The sequence below is a fragment of the Orcinus orca genome, chromosome 13 (assembly GCF_937001465.1).
Source record: "Orcinus orca chromosome 13, mOrcOrc1.1, whole genome shotgun sequence".
Taxonomy (NCBI): Eukaryota; Metazoa; Chordata; class Mammalia; order Artiodactyla; family Delphinidae; genus Orcinus; species Orcinus orca.
Genome location: NC_064571.1, coordinates 55,364,549 through 55,384,370, shown reverse-complemented (window position 1 = coordinate 55,384,370; position 19,822 = coordinate 55,364,549). Strand labels below are relative to the sequence as shown.

The window sequence follows — 19,822 nt, the reverse complement described above, 5'->3', positions numbered from 1 at the left end:
CTGTTGCTTTTTATTTTGTTATCTCTATATACCTCAGAAACTTTAAATAGCCCTCTCAGAGGAGTAACCACAGCTTTGTAAGTGGTAATCAATTCAATTAAATTGGCCTTCTCAATTCCCTCTGAGGTGGGTAATAGGTCTGGAGGCAAGGAAGGGGCATGCGCCAAGATATTAATGGCAGCTGTCGTGGTTGAGTGAGCAGCCCAAGTTGAGGGCAGAAGGAATTGGGGGCCTCTTCATCCCCCCATTAGCCTTAGGTGGTTCTCATGAGCATTTGCAAGATCAGGATTTTCAGAGAGGGGACGGAGATTCTTGGACGTAAAGGCTTCTAGGAATACTATCATACGTAAACACAATTTCAAGGACTCCTGGATCTCACAGCGCACAAACAGTACTTCACTCATCACCAACACCCCTTCAAAGCCTATTTGCAGCAGATTTGCATGATTTACATAGGATCTATCGTAAATCATGAGAACGATTTACAAGAGAAAACTGCCCAAGCTATGAATAGATCTACATGGAGATTGAACTGGAATGTCTAGCAGCTCTCCTGCACCCTGTTAAACTCTGAACGATGCTCCCCCTAGTCTGAAGTGGGGCTCCACACAGCGGCCTCCTCTGAGGACAGCAGTGCTCCTACTGACAGCTGATACTCACCCTTAACTCGGAGAAGGATGAGGCAGGGCCCTTGAGTGGGCAGTACTTACTCATGCTCTGTGAGGAGTGGGGAGGCCAAATCAGAGGGGCCCGCATCAAAATGCAGCATTAGAAATGAGAGGAGGGGACCTCGCTTAGGCCCCTCCTGTCCTGCAGGCCTGCTCAGACTGCGGGGTGTTCTAGTCTAAGGGGTCAGGGGTCCACCCTAAGGGGGGAATCCCAGTTGTGGGTGGCACATGGACATACTGAAGTTCCCACCCAGGGGTCCCATCCCCATTGGGAGGTCTGGGGAGGCAAGGCGTTTGCACTCCCTGGGCCCCCACCCAGACGGACTCAGGAAGGGTCACCTGGACTCAGCAGGGAAGAGCAACAGCTCTCTATCCCATGCCAGTGGGCTGGAAGGGTTCCCAGAGCTCGGGGGCACCCAGCGGATAACTGCACTCTTCTCCTTCTTAGCTCCCAGGGCTGTTGTCCTGCTTCCAAAGGACCTCCCCCTGATGAGTGTCTGTGTGTGGGAGTCACAGTCCAAGACTAAGATAACACTAAAGGTTTTAGTCTATTACAATTTGAGATGCTGTAATGTTTTCTTGAGCCTAGACCACTCCTCCCTGGTTTTGTGGCCCAGAGGCTAAAGGTGCCATGAGAGGCCCACAGAGAAACAACCTGGGCAGGTGCACTGGTGGATTCTGAGTTCTTGGTAATTCAGGGCTCAGCAGACTCAATGGAGACAAAACAAGTTCTCAGGGTACTCAGCAAAAACTGCACTTTGGCCAAATGCTTCGAATTCATAGGAGGGCCCAGTTTCTGAAGGCAAAGTATCAGTGGGTGGAGTCAGAAATACCTGCATACAAAACTTGTCGTTCTTACTACCTAGCCACTTACTGGATTCATCTCTCGGAGCCTCAGTTTCTCATCTGTAAAATGGGGAGTAAACAAGCCAGTGCATTGGAAAGCTTTAGCACATGATTGACTCTGAATGAATATGTGTTCACTCTTATTACCTTGAAGAATTAGGGAGACTTTCCAGCTGTGATGAGTATAGAATATAGGGGGCTCTTCACAAAAACTGTTCTCAGAGAAATGGTTGGCAGGAGGGGAAAATTTTTTTTCTCAACCTGGACTTGGACGATACCTACACATAACTGGGCCTGCTGCAGTTCCCTGCACCCATGTCCTGCATACCTGCTGCAGGCTCTGCAGAGGTCCGGGGGATTGTCTACCTGGATGAAGATGACACTTTTTAGTACAGATAACCCTACCGAGGAAGGTGAGAGAAATTATACTAAGTGGCCAGAATGAAACCATTGCAACACAAAGGTTCAGGTGTCAAGCTTGGGAAGAAATGGCTTCTGCCATTACTGGGGAGTATGGTTCCTTGATTTCTAGCTAAGGTAGCTCTGCTGTCTGGAGTCAGAGGATCCAGAGCAAAGAAAGTAGAGGGAGGGGAGGGTTCCCCTTGCTTTTCAGCTTTTATATTGGGGGTCGTGGATGAGGTGGCCCTCAGAGAGAGCTTAGCCACCAGGGTGGGCTCCTGGCTTGACCAGGAACAGTAGCAGATCCCAGGGCTGAGCCTAGATGCTCGGGCAAACGGGCACCCATGCCTGGAGAGTCATTACAGGAAGCCCCAAATGTCAGGAGGAAATGACTGTTACCTGTCCCAGATGGAAACTTTCCTCAACTTACTGGTTGAGAGACACTGTCAAAACATCTGACTCCTGCCAGAATGCTACAAGGGACTCTCTAGCAAACTTACAAGAAGAAAAGAAAAGATCTTAAAAAGGAATGAAACCAGCACATCTTACTCATTCCAAGAAACAACATGTCCCTCCCCTCCCGCACCTTTTTCCCTCCGGTGAGTGGCTTCTTGTTGCCGACAGGTAACCCCCTATCGCTGTGTTCCTTAAAGACCATCAGCCATGTCTGATATCAGAGGACCCAGATGTAATTTAAAATACAGCCACACAAGCCTACAAGTTGAATTTCAGTCCAGAAGTGACAAGCAACCAATGGCATCTACTAATATTCCTCTGAAATGGCTTTGGGTGGAAGGAGGGGAGCCAAGCCAGTTAGTGTGAGTTTACTCAGGACCATGCGGAGATGGATGGGGATGCAATATGGACAGATCTCCAGCTTGTTATAGCTGCTAACCATTGTCAAGAATTCGCTATCACTGTGGAATTCATTTAACCTTCTGTAGAAGCTGCCCTAAGTGACTGCCAAATTCCTGGAGTCCTGACTACATGCCAGCCGTGCTATAAAAGCAAATCATGGACTCTCATTTGAGAAGAGCACTTTCTTTTTACTGACATATTTCCTCACCTTTTAAAAAATCTAGCACCTCTGCACCCATCTGTACACACCTCTGTTTTTGCTTATCTCAGGGAAGTGCCCTGTGAGTGTGGGTTCAGTGGCATGAATTGAGATGGTGCTGAAGGACCCTTGGTTCCTGTCTGCTTGCTGGGTCAGAGGCCCAACAAATCCTCCTCTGTTCTTGGTGAGGACCTGTGTTCCACCATACCTGGCCCTCCAGGTGTAGGAATAGAGAGTCCCCAGATGGTTTTTAAGACCCTCAGAACAAGAGCCTAGCCCTTAGAAGTTCTTCTTGGAAGTCCACCCAGTTGTTCATCCAGTGCTGAGTCTCTGCCCCTGAGGAATTTATAATGTGGTCATGGAGATGTAACATACACACAGATGAAATTACAGTGGACAGTGCAAAATGGCTTATAACAGCCCAGCACTTGATCATATAGGGCCTGGGGCTGTTTTTATTTGTTGTGTGATTTTTTTTCTAATTTACACCTTCTATAGAACGTGAGATGCTCCGAGATTTGAACTCGTCTTGATTCAACAAACATTTGTTGAGCCTCGCACTGTGCTGGGGATTGTGGGGTATAGATAGGAATAATGTGCACTTTGAGCATCTCACTGTTTACCAGGGCAGATTAATGCACAAGCTCCTGGAATTACAATGCTATATGATAAACACTAGGGATACAGCACGAAGAGTAACTAACTGCCTAAGGAAGGGTTCCGTAGAGGCAGCAGTATTTGACTTGTAAGAAGGCCATTCTAAGCCTCAGAGGAAGGAGACTAGAAAGTAGCATCCCTGGTGGAGGGGACAGTGCTCACAGGTGGAGAGTACGAAAAAGCATGTTGTGTTTGCAGGAGTTTGCTCTGGTTGGAGTGTGAGAGTGTCTGTATGGTTTGGGGTTAGGGTTGGGGAGGGGTGAGGGATGAAGTTAAAAGAGTTAGTTTGGGTACCACTTTAAGAAAGGCTGAGAACATGATGATGGAGAGATGGGACTTTATTATGTGGGTCATAGAGAGCCACTGAAATGGAGATAGAGAGCCATTTTTGAGCAGTGTATGGGTCCTAGAAAGATCACTCCGGCCAACATAAAAGCTGGTTTGGAATAAGAAAGAACTTGAAAGCAGCAAGGCTCTTTATGGGTCTACCGTGGACCAACTTCTACCTAGAATTGTTCAGTTAGGAGCTAGTGAAGGCCTAAAGATGGAAAAGAGGGAACTGAATGGGTGTTCACTGACAGGTTCCTTCAACAAACATTTCTGGAGTGCCTCCCTGGGGATAGAATAAGGTACAAGGGTTTTAAAAGGCAATGTCACGATTTCCTGGTTTCCAGTTTCATTTTGAAGGTGAAGGGTATAGGATTGTTTGGCATACTTAATAGGTATTCAGCTGTGTGTGTGTGTGTGTGTGTGTGTGTGTGTGTGTGTGTGTGTGTGTGTGTGAGAGAGAGAGACAGAGACAGAGACAGAGAGAGACAGAGAGAGAGAGAGAGACAGAGACAGAGACAGAGAGACAGAGACAGAGAGAGAGAGAGCGATGGGTGGATGGGTTGGTCGGTAGTGCCCTGGGAAGTGTAGAGGTTTGGGCCAAGGATATTGAGTTCCATTTTAGGCAGAATGGGTTAAAGATACTTTCAGAACATCCCCATGGAGAGCTCTAGTAGGCACCTGAAAATCTGGGTGTGGGCCCTGGACAATGGTGAATGCTGCAGTTATGTACTTGGGAGTTTTTGATGCATAATTGATAGCTGAAGTTGAGGACTTCGGTACAGTTGCCTAGAACTGTATAAAACATGAAGAAAAAGTAGGCAGAGCCCTGGGGACTACTGACAATGAAAGAACAGGTGGAAAAAAAGAAGCCAGGGTCGGGGACTGAGAGACTGAGGGAAACGTAAGGGAGAAAGCAGACAAAGGCAGCATCTCAGAAACCAGGTAAAGAAATGGTTAGAAAATAAACACACGCTTAAACATGTAATTGGTATTTAATAGTTTATTGCCTGGAAATGAAAAACGCATAGCATATTACTTGTAAAATAAGTCTGAAGAAGACTTATTTTTTCCAGACGTGCACACCCTTTAATATATGAGTATAGATTAGTCTAGCAAAATAACAACTGAGCTTACGATGTAAACAATATCATTGTTGTTTTGTGGAACTACTCCTCTCTCCTCTCCAGGGATAAATGAATTCTCTCAAATTTCTGCTCATCAGTCAAAATTTTACATTCAATTGAGTGTTCATTCTGAGTTTAAAATGATTCGGTGACTGTGAATGCTTAGAAAGTTGTGCTTTGGTAAATTGAAAATAATGTTTCTAAAGTGATGGGCTAATTTGAAATCTATATTCTTTTTCTTGTTTTGATTTTTGCAGCCTAAATTGTAAGATGTATTCCTCTGACTGTACCAGACAAAGTGTCCTCCTCCACTGGGGATATGGGGGGCTTCTAAAACCGGTCATTATGGGGCAGATGCTGGCACTCAGTAGGGCTCAGTGGATGCTTATTGAATGAATGGAGGATGTCCTATTGTCCCTCCTAAATATTAATCCACATCTCAAAGGTGTCTGCATTCAACGAAATGAAAAAGAAAACATTTTGAAACTCATAACTGAGTAATTAAGGATTAAAACTACTGCTCGCTCTTTCTCTTTCTTGTGGGGACAGTATTGTGTACAGAAAGCTGCCCTCTGAAATCCCATTATAGCCGCTGACTCTGTAAAAGCTTCTTGGAGAAAATCTTTTCTAAAGAATAAGCAATAGAACGTGGCCTTCGAATTCCCAGAGACTTGTGTTTTTCAGATTATTCAATATCTAGATTTAGTTTATTCTCTCGACAAATGTTGATCGTCTACTCTGTGCTAGGCACTGAGAAAATGCAGTGAATAAAACATTAGAAGATCCCATTGTCATGGAGCATACATTCTAGCTGGAGGAGACGGGCAATAACAAACAAGGTTAGGATGTGTGCCAGTGGTGATGAGGGCTAAGGACACAACTAGAGGAGGGAGAGTGGGTGGGGAGGGATGGGGATGCGGCTGTTTTAGGTGCGGTGGGTACAGAAGGACAGGTAAACTGAGACACGAGCTCAATTGCAGTCACCTTACAGCTCACCCTAACCAGCAAAGGGCTGGGGTGAGGGCAGCATGTGTTTTGTGAATGCAAACATCAACCCAACCACAACCCCTTAGTCCTGTAAACATTATGATATATAATTTAGATAATAGCTGTTAAAAATCAACTCTTTGATTGTAATGGTAAGACAATATTTGCAGGTGACTTTAAAATAAAATGACTTCCATTATTCAAGAGTCCAGAACGGCAGTCAGCTCTTAGAAAATACTAGAATGACCTACTAGTGTTCCCTCTTTTTTTTTTTATGGAGACATCTGCTCCCCTGCTGAGACCATGTATTATATCTAGTTTCACATCAAAATGAATTTTTGCTGCTAAGTTTGAAAACCGCCTGAAAATAGCAGTTAATATTGGAAAAGCTGACAGAACCTTAAGTTTACTGGCATGATTGGTGCTGCTGTAATTATGTGCCTGAGTGTATACATGTCTATGTAAACACAGTATGAAAACACACTTGATGTCCAGGACAGTGTTTCAGTGTGTTTTCTTGCAGCTAAATGAGGGGAAGAGAGAAGGAGAGGGAGTTGATAGAATTTTTATAGCGCTGTTAGGTGGTGCAGATGTTCCTAGTCTTTCTTACATCTATATAAACTTGTTTCTCAAATTATTTTCATGTTCAATACCTCGTTTTACCCTCACAACTTGCTCAGGCTCGGGGGTAGAAGGCAAGAGAGGCTTTGTTTTTCCCACTTCATGGGTGAGAAAACTCGGTGGGTCAGCTAAGATAAATTGAGTTTCTTATCTGAAAAAATGAGGAGATTGGACTCACGTCATCTCCAAGGTCCCTTCTAGTTCAGCAGTTCTATGACATTATTTTTCTGATTTTCCTGAGGTGACACCGTGTTTTATGGTGGAGATCCCCTTTAAGTCCAGACCCCTTCCTGCCACACGGTTCCTTCTTCTTCAAACCCTTCACTGCGTGTTTAATCATCTGTAAAATGTAACGTCTACCGTACAACATTGTTGCAAAAACTGTTGAGGGGATTAAAGGGAAGGCTTGTGAAGCCCCTAGCAAAGTGGTAGCTTTTATTATTTATTATTGTCAACACTATTACTAATAAGAAGGCAATGTCGTGTAGTGGAAAGAGCGTTGGCATTGGAGTCAGGTCAGTTTCCAGTCATTTACTGGTGTGTCATCTTGGCCAGTGATTCAACCTTTCTGAGCATTCTGTAACATGCAGCTGAGAATCTCTACCTTGTTGGGTTGTTTGAAGACTAAAGGAGAGGATGTATATAGAGCACTTATCCCAATGTCTGCCACGTCCCAGATGCTCAATAGACAGTTGGCAGGTATGAATGGTAAACCAATTTTCAAAAGAAACTGGGATAGGGACTTCCCTGGTGGCACAGTGGTTAAGAATCTGCCCGCCAATGGAGGGGACACAGGTTCAAGCCCTGGTCCGGGAAGATCCCACATGCTGTGGAGCAACTAAGCCCGTGTGCCACAACTACTGAGCCTGCACTCTAGAGCCCATGAGCCACAACTATTGAAGCCCGTGCGCCTAGAGCCCGTGCTCCGCAACAAGAGAAGCCACCGCAATGAGAAGCCCGCGCACTGCAACGAAGACCCAACACAGCCATAAATAAATAAAATAAATACATTTATTTTTAAAAAAACAGGGATATATTTTCATGATTCCCTCAAAACCTGAAGTGGTATTTCATAGAGGTGAAGTATAACCCTGAAATTAACAGAAGCATACAGTCATCTTTTAAACAAATAAAAGGAAAAAGAAGATTCTGAAGTTTAGTCATTCTGTGCACATCTACAAGGGAGAAGAAAAACTCACATGCACCTAGTAGTTAGCAAATGGTTGCTGTAGAGTTTCATGCCAGAGAGTCTTCTGAAATCCAGTATATACTTTATTCAAGTCCTCCCACTCTCCCCACTACAACAATCTGATAAGGTTGTGCAGTTTATTTAGAAAAGCTGGATTGCCCTGATTTTACCACTTCCTTTGAAAAGTAATCACTTGAGGGGACTTCTCTGGTGGTGCAGTGGTTAAGAATCTGCCTGCCAATGCAGGGGACACGGGTTCGAGCCCTTGTCCGGGAAGATCCCACATGCCACGGAGCAACTAAGCCCGTGTGCCACAACTACTGAGCCTGCACTCTAGAGCCCGTGAGCCACAACTACTGAGCCCGCGTGTCACAACTGCTGAAGACCACGTGCCTAGAGTGCGTGCTTCGCAATGAGAAGCCCGCGCACCGCAATGAAGAGTAGCCTCCGCTCGCTGCAACTAAAGAAAGCCCGCGTGCAGCAACGAAGACCCAAATGCAGCCATAAATAAATAAATAAATAAATAATTTTTTTTAAAAAAAGTAATCACTTGAATAACTTTGAGGGACTGTTTTACCATAATGATGACCCTTATGAAGGATTCAATGAAGTTGGAAATCAAGATCCTGTAGCTCTGTCTCTGGCAGCATGGTCAGGCTGGTGGCAGAACTGAAATGCATTGTGGTTACTTATCTCTGTGGAGGATTTCTTGGTACTGAATTTCCAGGGCACAATAAACTAACATTGACAGGTATCTGTGGCCACATGCTCTGGAGCTGTGTTGCAGATGTGTCGGCAGCTGCTAAGGAGTCGCAAGGTGGGTGGCACTGCCCTGGACCCATTATTCTAAAATCTAGTTGATGGTTTAAACCAGTGGACCCAAGAGAGGTATGTATTGTACAGAAAACCAGCATTGAGTTCCATGTTGTTTATTACATGCATTGTTTGAAAATGATAAAACATAGCAACTCACCATTTAAATGACTTTTTTTTTCTTATTTGATGTATATCTGTCCTTGAAATTATTCTCACTGTGGATGCCCATGCTGTGTGGACGTCTAAAGACAAATGAGTTTTCTACCTGAGAGCAGTACAATTAAATGCTTTGACTAATGTCTGTTATGTTTGGTTGCCTTCCCATTTTAAAATGTGTGAATTTCCTTTTTAACGTTCTAGGGGAAAGCAATGGTATTCGCCCCACGCCGAGGGAATACTTTAAACCAGTTTTGCAATCTAGCTGAAAAAGCTGGTTTCTCTATCCAAAGACATGAAAATTATGATGAACACATTTCAAACTTCCACTCCAAGGTTAGTTTTCTGCTTGTGTTAGATAACACTTTAATCCGCATTGCATTTTGAAGAGATCATGGTCTTTTTGGCAGGTAACCTAAATATTTGATTAAAGGACTCCTTAGGTGTGCTGCTTCTGAACAGCTATTTGTATCTGATTATTTTGTGTGGCAAAGCCATCTTTTATCTTTGCATGTCTAGAAGGATTGTACAGAAACCATTCCTGTTTACTCCTTTCTCTGAAACTAACTAATCTCTTCATTCATAATAGACTAATTTGTAGGATACAGGGGAGGTGGCATAGAATGAATGATAAACAAGCATTTATATTTTAATGAAAAACCTTCAGCTTTTAAGTAGGTTAAATGCTTAGCTGCACTGAAATAAATAGAAGGTGAATGTCTAATTGTATCATGTTAGACTGTAAATCTTTATCTCTGCTTGCTTTATGGCTGGGTCAGTTGGCAGCTTGAGACTGTTAAATCTCACAGAATTTCACAGTTGTGGGGTTATATGTCAGATCGAGGCGCTACAAGATTTAGGTCAAAAGCACTTATCTGAGAGTGATTCTAAGCTTGCTTACATAAAGCAATGTTATCAGCCTTTTTATTATTTATAGATATAGAGCAATATAGGACACTGAGAGGCCAGTGTTCCACCGAAAACTTTTTAGGAATCTCACGTTTGCTAATACATATCACAGTTACTAGAATAACATGTTCTTCTTCTGTAATTTTGTGCGGTACAGAAAGGTCCCTTCTCTGAGCTAGTCTGACCTTGGCAACAGACTTTGACTTGTCAATTTTGCAAGTCGTGACCACAGAAAAGTAAAGCCTTGACCTTATTTTTCTCCTGGGAAAATGTGAATAGCATTCTTTATTACCCAGGACTATGATATAATGTAGAAGTGTGTTGACTTTTGAAAAATTATATGCAAAGTGGATCTGATCTTCTAAGCAATAAAAAGGAAATCTTCACTTTCTGGAAATGGGTTCATTTCTTTGGGTCTCCAGGTCTCCATTTAAGCTCCTGGGGGAAAAAAAAAATGATGCTTTGTGAACTGAAAGGGTTAAATCACTTCCTCTCACTGGTGGAATCGGGCCCTTTTGCTTACAATCAGAAAATAAAAACAGAATGGCATGTTATTCAAATCTTACCTGCCTCTAGAATGATGTTCTCCCTTTTTCAACTCCTCTCCAGAACAAAAGGAATGGCTTTGAGGGTTTTACCTGGTCAGGGAAGGGTCTCTCCTGGCCCCCTGGGCTCTTCTACACAAAGGGATGAAAACAGCCTCCTCTCCAGGGTGGGGCTAGAGCTACAGGGATCAGCTGACGGCTGCTTCTTGTCATGTCATTCACTTTCCCCCTGAAGGACAAATGCTTTTAGTTTCTCAGTCATAGCTCAGGAGAGCAAAGGTGAGGGTTTCTCCACCAGCAGAAAATGTCAGCATTGTGCCCGATACCCTCTGTCTCCTCCTGCAAGATCTGAAGTGTGTTGGGTCATGCCAGGCGTTCAAGTCCTTAGTAGCCACCTCTTCTTTGTCTAGGACTTTAGATTGTCAGCACCTAGTGGGCAGCAACCTCCTCTTTTTATTTCCGATGTTGTACACTACCCTGCTAAGCATGGCACGTTTTATAAATCACTAAACATGCCTCTTAGGTTTATACTGTGCACCATACCCACAGTACCCTGTAAATAATCAGAGTCTGATTGATTGGTCGCACAAAAATAAATTTCCATAATAACGAAGTGGCCTTAGTGTTTATCTCATCATAATTGCTTCAAAGTTCAGTTCCCCACCTTGCTGACACTGGACTAAGGAATAGTTCCCCCTCCTCTTTTGGTTCTTGTTGTGACAGGTGAGAGTTGCATTTTGTTCTCAGAAAGTAGAATAGGGGAATATTCTGCAGGCTTGGGGTGCCCTACCTAGATGGTATAAACGAGCACCCATGATGTATATTTTTCATGATGCGGGCAATTTCAGCTGGCTTGTTGTCCTCCCGCGTGTAGCCAAAGAATGCCTCTTGTCCCTTCTGTACCAGAAGCACAGAATGCCCGGCTTTTCTGCTCCAGCAGCGGGTTTAACCGTGTGCTGACTGGACGGAGAAGGGCCCCGAGGACCCAACTCTGGCTCGCACAGGGAAGTCTCTTTTGCAAGAGGACGATGCCCGGAGAGGATCTCTACCAGAGTCCGGACACAGAGCCGCGGGCCCGGCTGCAGAGAGTGGAGAGCGTCCCTGGTCCTCGCCGGGCCCAACTGCTCATCACGGGGGCGCGGGGACGGAGACCGAAGCCAGCACCGCGGTCCCCTCCGGCCCCTGCCCGCCTCCCGCCCGCGCGCCCGGGGCTCCGGGGATGCGCAGGGGCCGGCGCGGCTGCCGGGATCCTCCACCCTGGCCGCTTTTGTTTGCCGCGTGCTGAGAGCCGGAGCTTAAAAGTTTTCCATCTTGAGCGGCAATCAGCTTTCTTCCTCTCCATCCCTGGCCAAACCCCTATGGTCCCAGGGACGAGCCTGCTCCCAAATGGAGGAGCAGCGTCTTCCTTCAGGCAGCGTGTTATCCTCTTAGCCCTACTGTGTTGGAATAGGGCGTAACCAGCTGGAGGACTGTAAGACGCCTGATAATGCCGCTCTTTTCCGCTGTCCCGTCTTAATCTTGTTACACAAATGGTTGTGAAGAGATTCATGAATTTTAATTTTGCCCTCTGCATTAGTGCCTCACGTCACTCATACACAGCTGCCTTCTATGCCGAGTTTTTCACCCCTCCTCTTACAACAGGGGAAAAAAAATTAGTTACAATCTTGGCAGTAGTGCAAGGTAAAAAAAAAAAAAAAAACTGCAGATTTAGGCAACCACCCATGAAGCTGATTAACAGTCATGATCAGGAGGAACAGCTTTGCCTCTTAAACTTTTCACCTCTCATTGTTAACTGTGAAATTTTATTTCCGTTAAAAAGCAAGCCTGTAATCAAAACGGTGCCATTCTGCACTTTTCTGCCAGTGCTTTTGTGAAATTGTGCCCACACCGTGCAGCCACTGTGCTCAGGAGCCTGGAAGCCAAAGGTGTAGCATGTTTTTAAAATATTGCCTTTCTGTTCGTCCAGGCAACGGGGAGAAAAGAACACACTTCCCTCTCCCACCTAACCTCTTGGTCTCCTCCAGGCTAGGAATCAAATGCGTTGCCCCGATGTTAGGGCTCAAAACCCTTAGGATATTAAGATAGCCAATTGTTTAGCAAGCTAGAGACTTGACTTAGAGATTACAGCTGGCTTGAAATGAGTTGATAAAAATATTCTCAATCATGCAAATATTCCTTGAAATATAATTTTACATGCCATAGTTTTCTCTTCCTTTTTTTTCTTTAACTTTTGCAAAACCACCCATGTGTTTGTTTTCTGTATTTTTGTGTTTAGCCATGAAAATAGGCTCGGGCTCGGCTGTGAAGTCAGTACATTGTGTTAAAAGCACGGCCATATTGCACTTCTGCTTATCTATTCAAAATGCCACATTACAAGTGGCTGGTTTGTATAATCTGTGTGGTGTGCTGTTGATAATTGTGGATACTGTAAAGGGTAAACAGTCTGAACTTCACTCCCGCTGCTGCTGTTCGCACTGTGGCGAGGCTGAGCATGTTACATCCAATTATGAAGTAAAGCATGATGCCACTAATAGCAGCTATATAATACAGTTCAGTCCTCAAAGACCCTGTTTTAACCTATGAAATTGGAAAATTGTTTTATTCACAATTTGCTTTTTGTTTGTTTTTTTTCAAGGTGCTTTTTTATTTCTTAAAATTATAATTATTAATTGGGCCAAGAAGTACAGCCTGGGTACATGGAATTATTCTTAAACCACATAACGTTCCCCCGTCGAAGCCAGTATTTGCTAACAGCTTTGTGTGTGTTCAAGTACCCTCACGTAACAGCCTGCATTCGGAAATGATCTGGTGCTGGGGTGTAGGGCTGCCTTTGAGGGTTGTCGGTGCTTTCCTATAGCTGGAAGGACTCACAGTCAACATGGGGCTGGCCCCTGGCCTCTTCTAGCAAGGAAGCCTCTGCTTTGGCCTCCAGAGGTCAGCATAGAATCCAAGGTAAAAGTGATTTCTAACCCATATTTACCGAAGAATTATTTATCCCACATATTACCTCAGGGACTTTATAAAGAGCTCATTTGAGTCTCTGTATATTAGTGCATTGTGAGTGAGTAGGTCAGCTGACTCACACTGAGTAATCAACTTTCCCTTATCCCCAATCCCAGAGGAAGAATTTAGCTAGCTTGGCCCCCTCTTCCCTCTGTAAAATATTTCAGTGAGCTCCTTCTATCACTAGGGCAACTGGCAACAGAGGTATTTACAGTTGGTAGTCCCGGTTATAGTGGGTTTGGTTTGGGAAGTTTAGGAAGCCACTTTGGGGGCATTTTAAAAAATTAGATTAAATCGAGAGATGTTGACAGATGTGTGTTTAGGAGTAACACTGTCGTTACTTTGGTGGCAACAAAAATTCATGAGGATCTTTCTAAATGGACAACTAACCATCTGTAAAAAGGGCAAACGCCATCAAGGGAAACAGAATGAGTGACTTCAGCGATTGTACCACCATCAGTTCTTAGGAAAATGGATTCGAAAGTAGAGACTGCGTTGGCTTTATGTTTCCCAGAGGAAAAGGAAAAGTAGGATCACTGCTGCTGTCCTTAATAGTGAGGGCATGTCACAGTTTGGGAATATGATTTAGAAGAAACATTCACTTTAGAAAGATTCAAGTTAACGTGCCCCAGACCTACGGATGCAGGAAAGTGTCATGCTGGAGCCATTTATTTAGATCCAGGGGAGGGCGGGGTGGGATGTTTGTCTGATCTGAAACAATAAAGGAATGGGTTCCATGTATAATTAAAAGAAATATTTATTTCTGATCCTTATAAATCCAAAAATAAATTCACAATTGGCTCCAAAACACCAGCTTCCAAAATAGCAATTTTGTCTTTATAGATAGCAATGTATTATTTGCTAGAATAAATATAAATACGATTCTGAAAATTATTCTAGCTGAATGAGAAAAAGCGTACTTTAGATTTGAGAACTCTGACTGGACTTTTAAGTCTATCATGGGAAGGCTCTCAGAACTCCACCTGAATAGTACCGAAGCTTTTGCTGCTCCTGTTGTTGGAATCTGTTTTCCTCCTCGGAGAAAACAATGCTTGAATTACTTATCATTAATACTGAAACCCCTAGGAAGCAGCTGGAGAGCCTCTGAAATGTCTTAGGCCCCACCAGTCTGTCCCTTGCGCCCAGGTCTCCAAATGATCTGAAACGCTTGCCGGCCTGATTCCTGGGGCACTGGCAGGGGGCAGAGAGATCCAGGAGCAGAAACTTCGACGCCAAATGGCTGGTCTGGTGAAGATGAGCAAGCCCCCAGCTCTCCCTGTGCCAAAGTACCTCGGAGTCCACAAAGTCATAAAAGCATCCTGGCTATTTATGAAAAAACACCCTACCCCTCACCAAAAAAAAAAAAAATCCCAACTTGATACATAGTATTGTCTTGTCACTGCCACTGAGGACCACTTTGAGTTGCTTTTTTGTGCTTTATTTTTCCAGAACAATATACTTAGGTAAGAAGTCTTCCTTCTACTCAACTTTAAAACTGATTGGTGAAAATTCCTAATTGGAGTCTCCTTACCCTTTTTTCCTCTATTATTCTTTTTCAGTTGAAAAACGAAAACCAGGATATATATGAAGAAAACCTTCATTACCCACTTCTGCTTATTTTAACCAAAGATGAATAGAAGATTAAGCTGCTCGAAAGACAAAGAAAACATCCAGTGCACAGGCAGGATTTTCACAAAAACAGAAATCTGTAACGGGTATAATATGCAGTAAGCCGTTGGCTCCCTGAGATTTTCAAGCCCCCAGGACATGGGCCCCAACTGCCTTTGCAACATTCCATGTGTGGGTTCCGGGGTCCACCTGTCCTCACCCACGTTGACTCCCCAGCCATCCTGCTTGTTGCTCTTCCTGCACCAAACTTTTTTTTTCTTTTTTTTTTCTTTTTCTTTTTGGCGGTACACGGGCCTCTCACTGTTGTGGCCTCTCCCGTTGTGGAGCACAGGCTCCGGACGCGCAGGCTCAGCGGCCATGGCTCACGGGCCCAGCCGCTCCGCGGCATGTGGGATCTTCCCGGACCGGGGCACGAACCCGTGTCCCCTACGTTGGCAGGCGGACTCTCAACCACTGCGCCACCAGGGAAGCCCTGCACCAAACTTTTGTCTTTAACTAGGTATAAGCGGCCTATGTGAGATTTGAATTGGGCTTGAGAGCCACCCAAATATTTTTCCCTCTCATTGAGACAGAATTTCTTTTGGTGATTCCCACCCCACCCCCACCCCCCCCTTTAGAAAATATCTTGGTCTTTGTTCTATTTTAGTGGCGGTCATTTTTCATCTGCCAACCCAGCAAACATGATGATTCTTTCCTGGTTAAAAAAAAGAAAGAAAGAAAGCAAATCTTTCAGATCACCCTCAAATTAATTGTATTAAATCTGCCATCTCTGTTTTGCTGTCTCTCTCTCTCACCCATTCTCCTTTTTTCTTTTAAACAGGATGTTTTTTTTCCTATAGATGTATAAGAAATGACTACATCAGCCCAAAGCCTCATAAACTGACCGTTTGTCCTCTGGACACAATAGCATGGCCAGCCCTCTGCTCCTCCTCTCCAATTATGTGTGATTAGTCTCAATGCGTTGTGTCAAGGAGGAGGAGTGTGCTGAGTGCTTATTATCTGTTTAGGTACAAGAAGAGCACATTTAGGCTCTGACTATGGATGAAAAGTGAGCCTTTATCAGGGCTCAAATCTACTGCTGTTCTCCAGGCCTCTTTCAAAAGAGGTCCTTTCCAGGGAAATTTTGAATAAATGGTTGATAAAACGAGATGGCAACCAGGGCGAGTTTTTAAAAACTCAATCACACAATTATCTGATTGAAAGTAAGTATATATAGTCCTATGCAGCAATGCAAGTGTATGGTAAACATTTAATATGTGCTACCTAGGATTAAGAGAGAATGACTTTTCTGCAGGGAATCCAAGCCTCTCCTTGCCTGGTTCATCCCGGAGATGCTCTAATGCCTTTTGTGGAAATTCAGATGTTTATCTGTAAGGAATCATCTGTGTCCACTTTCACAGTAATGTCATTAGTAGGTTAGGTATATATCCTCCTATCTTTAGTAGAGGCAAAGCATGTATTTAGCGTGATACAATTAAAGTGATAGGTGGGAGACTGGGGGCGAATCCTTTTGCATGTTAAGCAAACTTAGCTGTCATAAAAACAGCGACTCTCAGATGTCTTCTCTGCTCACTTCTATCATCAAACAAATTTTTCACCATCAGTTTGCATGTTCTTGTATTCACCACTTTTTCTGCTCCATTAGAGCACCTAGATGGATCTCTGAAGGCATAGGTCAAGTCGCAGTTAGATCATACATTTCTTTCTCACAAAAACTTGAATTGCAATGCCAAGTGATGGGCTAACATCACAATAACAGCAATTTATTCCTCTTTGGATAAAACAGCAGTCTATTCTCAGTGCTAGATAAAGACCAGGGCAATGCAAACCAGCCATTTAGCTGAGTAGTTCAGCTAGTGGCAGCTCTCCTTTGGCGACTGTATAGGTTGCACACTGGCTTCCTATTTTCTTGTTTAAAAAATCAGAATTCGGAATGTTTTAAAAGGCAACACAGGTAGTTCCATTTATACTGGTGAAAATGCAGAGAAATGATTTCTTCCTGCAACTAAATCTGCCAGACAAAGAAAACCCATCCCTGCAGTAGCATCTAAGATCGCCTGTTCTTATTTTTTCTTGTAAAATATAGAGCATCAGAACCATGAGAATAGTTCCATTTTTTTCTCATGAAAATACATGAGTTGGTGAGAATTCAGTTTACATTTGTGTGTTGTGGGTGTAGAAATCCAGTGTTTATTTTGCTGGAAGAAATTGTATTTTAAAAAGTAAATTAGTAGTGTGTTTTTTCTTCGTATCTGAGAATAGTGTGTACAGTTGCCTAAGCTGGAGACAGGGTATAAGAATTGAGCTGTGCTACCAAAAGACATTGAGTAAAGAAATATGTTCATTGTGACTAAAACCTAGAGAATCTTTTGTAAAATGTTAAGGGTTTCATAGATTTGCTCTTTATGGGACCCACCTGGAGATGTCACTAGTCCAGGCTCTTTGGAAGTTTGTAAGAAACTAATGTTGTATATTATTGAATAGTTTAAAAGTGTTTTTATTTTCTCAAATTTTGGCAAAGTGCCGATATTGAGAGGGGAAAAAATTATAGCTGCTTTAGAAAGTTTATCCACTTACATTTCTTTTGAACTTTATGGTTAAGAACTGTTTCTCTGCATCGGTATTGGGTTGCATAATTGCAATTGAAATGCACCATTTCATAATTGTCTGTGTAATTGTGCCTGTGTTTGTTTCAAAACAAAGCCTGTCTGAAATCATAAGAATTATTACTGTATTCCTGTTTCCTGTGTACCTGTATCTTCTGAGAAAACTCACAAATCTCTTTTGTCATACTAAATAGATTTGGTTGGGTGTGAGAATGTTTCTAATATCGCCCATGGTCAGTTCTAATGCGGTGATACGAACAGCCGCATACAAGTTGGTTATAAGAAATATATTTTATTTTATAGCAAGACATATGCTGTGAATTGGGATAAAAGTGCTAGAAAAGACTACCTAAGAGGTTGATGCTATTTTGTGTAAATTGTGTATTTTGTTGGCTTTTTGACTGAGCACGAAAATGTAACTTCCATTAGGGTAGGGTAATTTAGGTGCTCTGTATTCAGCAGAAAACTTGTCGGGCCATAAAAGCTTTTCTGGCTGGTTCCTCCGGTGTTTTCAGAGAAGAGCTGCCCGCCCCTTGCTGTTTTTCCCTTTGGCTTCAGTATGGGCTGAATTTACCACTGCATACCTGTTGAATCAATTTGGGGGATCTAGCAGTTAACTGAGTGAATGGAAGGATTAGTGGCCTTTTGGAGCCCTATTTCAACAGCCAGGTGTCTTTCCTAAACTAGTTAACTGCTTTTGACAGTTGAAGAACCTGGTTTTAATACCACAGGCAGGAGATTGTTGACGTAGCGGGGTTTTTGTGTTTTTTTTTTCTCTCTACTATCAAAGTGGGGCATACCTTCTTCTCCTAAGGGTTAGGCTTCTTCTTTTTTAATAGGAATGGACTGTCCCCTTCCCTCAACACAGCTTCCATGGGGCTTTTGTGCTTAGTCAGCATTTGACTTGTTTCCAGTCTATGCCAAGCAATTGGGTGGCATTGTCCAGCAGTGGACTCGGGGGAGGGGGCAGAATGCTCACGCAGGGGAGGGAGTCATGTGTACGTAGATACACACACATAGACACACTCACAGGGAAGATAAGGCTGTTTAGACCCTCAATCTGCTTCCAGATTCCAGGTACGCTCCCCACCCCAGATCAAAGTCTCCTGAGTTGAGACTGTATGAAATGTCAAAATTAGGCTGAGTGTATCCCAGAGAGGAAAGATTGATTTGAAAGTCAGACTGGGTCTCCTTAGACACTGAATTTAGACAGTGGGCAAATATGTTTTCCTGAGTGGACTATTTCCAAATTAGGAAGCAGCCCGTTGGTGTTTAACAAACCATTAAGCCTGAAATGCCACGTTTAATTCTCAGATTTCATTTTACCCAGAAACCTTACTGCCCAGACTGTGACTAAATGCTCACTCTGTTCTCTGCCCTGGACGTCTGTTCATTTGGAGTCTATCTTTTGCCTTTTTTGTCCCCCTGACTTTTCAATTAATACATTTTTTAATAGATAAAACAGATCATACTGTGACTTTTAAAATGTCAACAAGCTTGTAAACAGAAATGTAATAAAATGGCTAATAGGAGATTCAATAGTTAATAGAGGGCCTGAAGTGTGAGCAAATACAGTAGCTGTATATTGGAAACTGTGCAAGTGAAGATGGCTTTAGTATTGCAAACTGAGGAAGAAAATTGTTTTTAATTAGCACCTTCATAAGAACTGCTGATTAATACTGTTTTGTTTGGTGAAAAGCTTTCAGCTGAGTAATTTGTACAGCCATTACAACAGTTTTGTTAGAGCGGGACTCCTGTTGTTAAACACAAACAGCAGATGATAATGGTGGAAGATGAGTTTGTCATGTAACAATTTACCTTATTGAAAAAAGCTTTATATTAAACCCAATACAGTCGGTACCAGCAGAAATCACATATTTTACATCCTCCCAAAATTGCAGTGTGCCATGCTTATATATTTTTTTCAGGGACTGGAAGCAGATTTTATATCATTTATAAAATTATATACACAATTTAAAGGTGGTGTAGCATGGACAGACCACTTTCTCAGCAGCAGCTTACATCGGAGCGGTAAAGTGGCCGTGTATTCAAACACTTTCTAACTATACAAAGCAGGTTGGAAAATGGAATCCTAATTAAATAATGTTAGATGTAAATTTGCATTGGGACTGGATGTAGGGAAATAAGAATTAATGTTTCTGCCTTAGGTGAGTTTATCACACATAGGATCTTTAAAAACAAAAACCTCTTTCGCAAGGAAAGTTTAATTAACCTTTTCTCTTTTTTTTTTTGGAGGTGTTTTTAACCAACCAAGGAAAA

At 43.1% G+C, this 19,822-nt stretch overlaps 1 protein-coding gene across 2 annotated transcripts in view; it reads left to right on the top strand.

Moving 5' to 3' along the window:
- Positions 1-19,822, top strand: part of CAMKMT (calmodulin-lysine N-methyltransferase) — a 411,942-nt gene extending 392,120 nt beyond the window's left edge. For both annotated transcript variants that reach the window (XM_033419162.2, XM_004265076.3), the window contains 2 exons: positions 9,055-9,186; positions 14,867-19,822. In XM_033419162.2, coding sequence (XP_033275053.1) covers positions 9,055-9,186; positions 14,867-14,944 — 210 coding nt within the window. In that variant the 3' untranslated portion in view covers positions 14,945-19,822. The remainder of the gene's footprint in view (positions 1-9,054; positions 9,187-14,866) is intronic.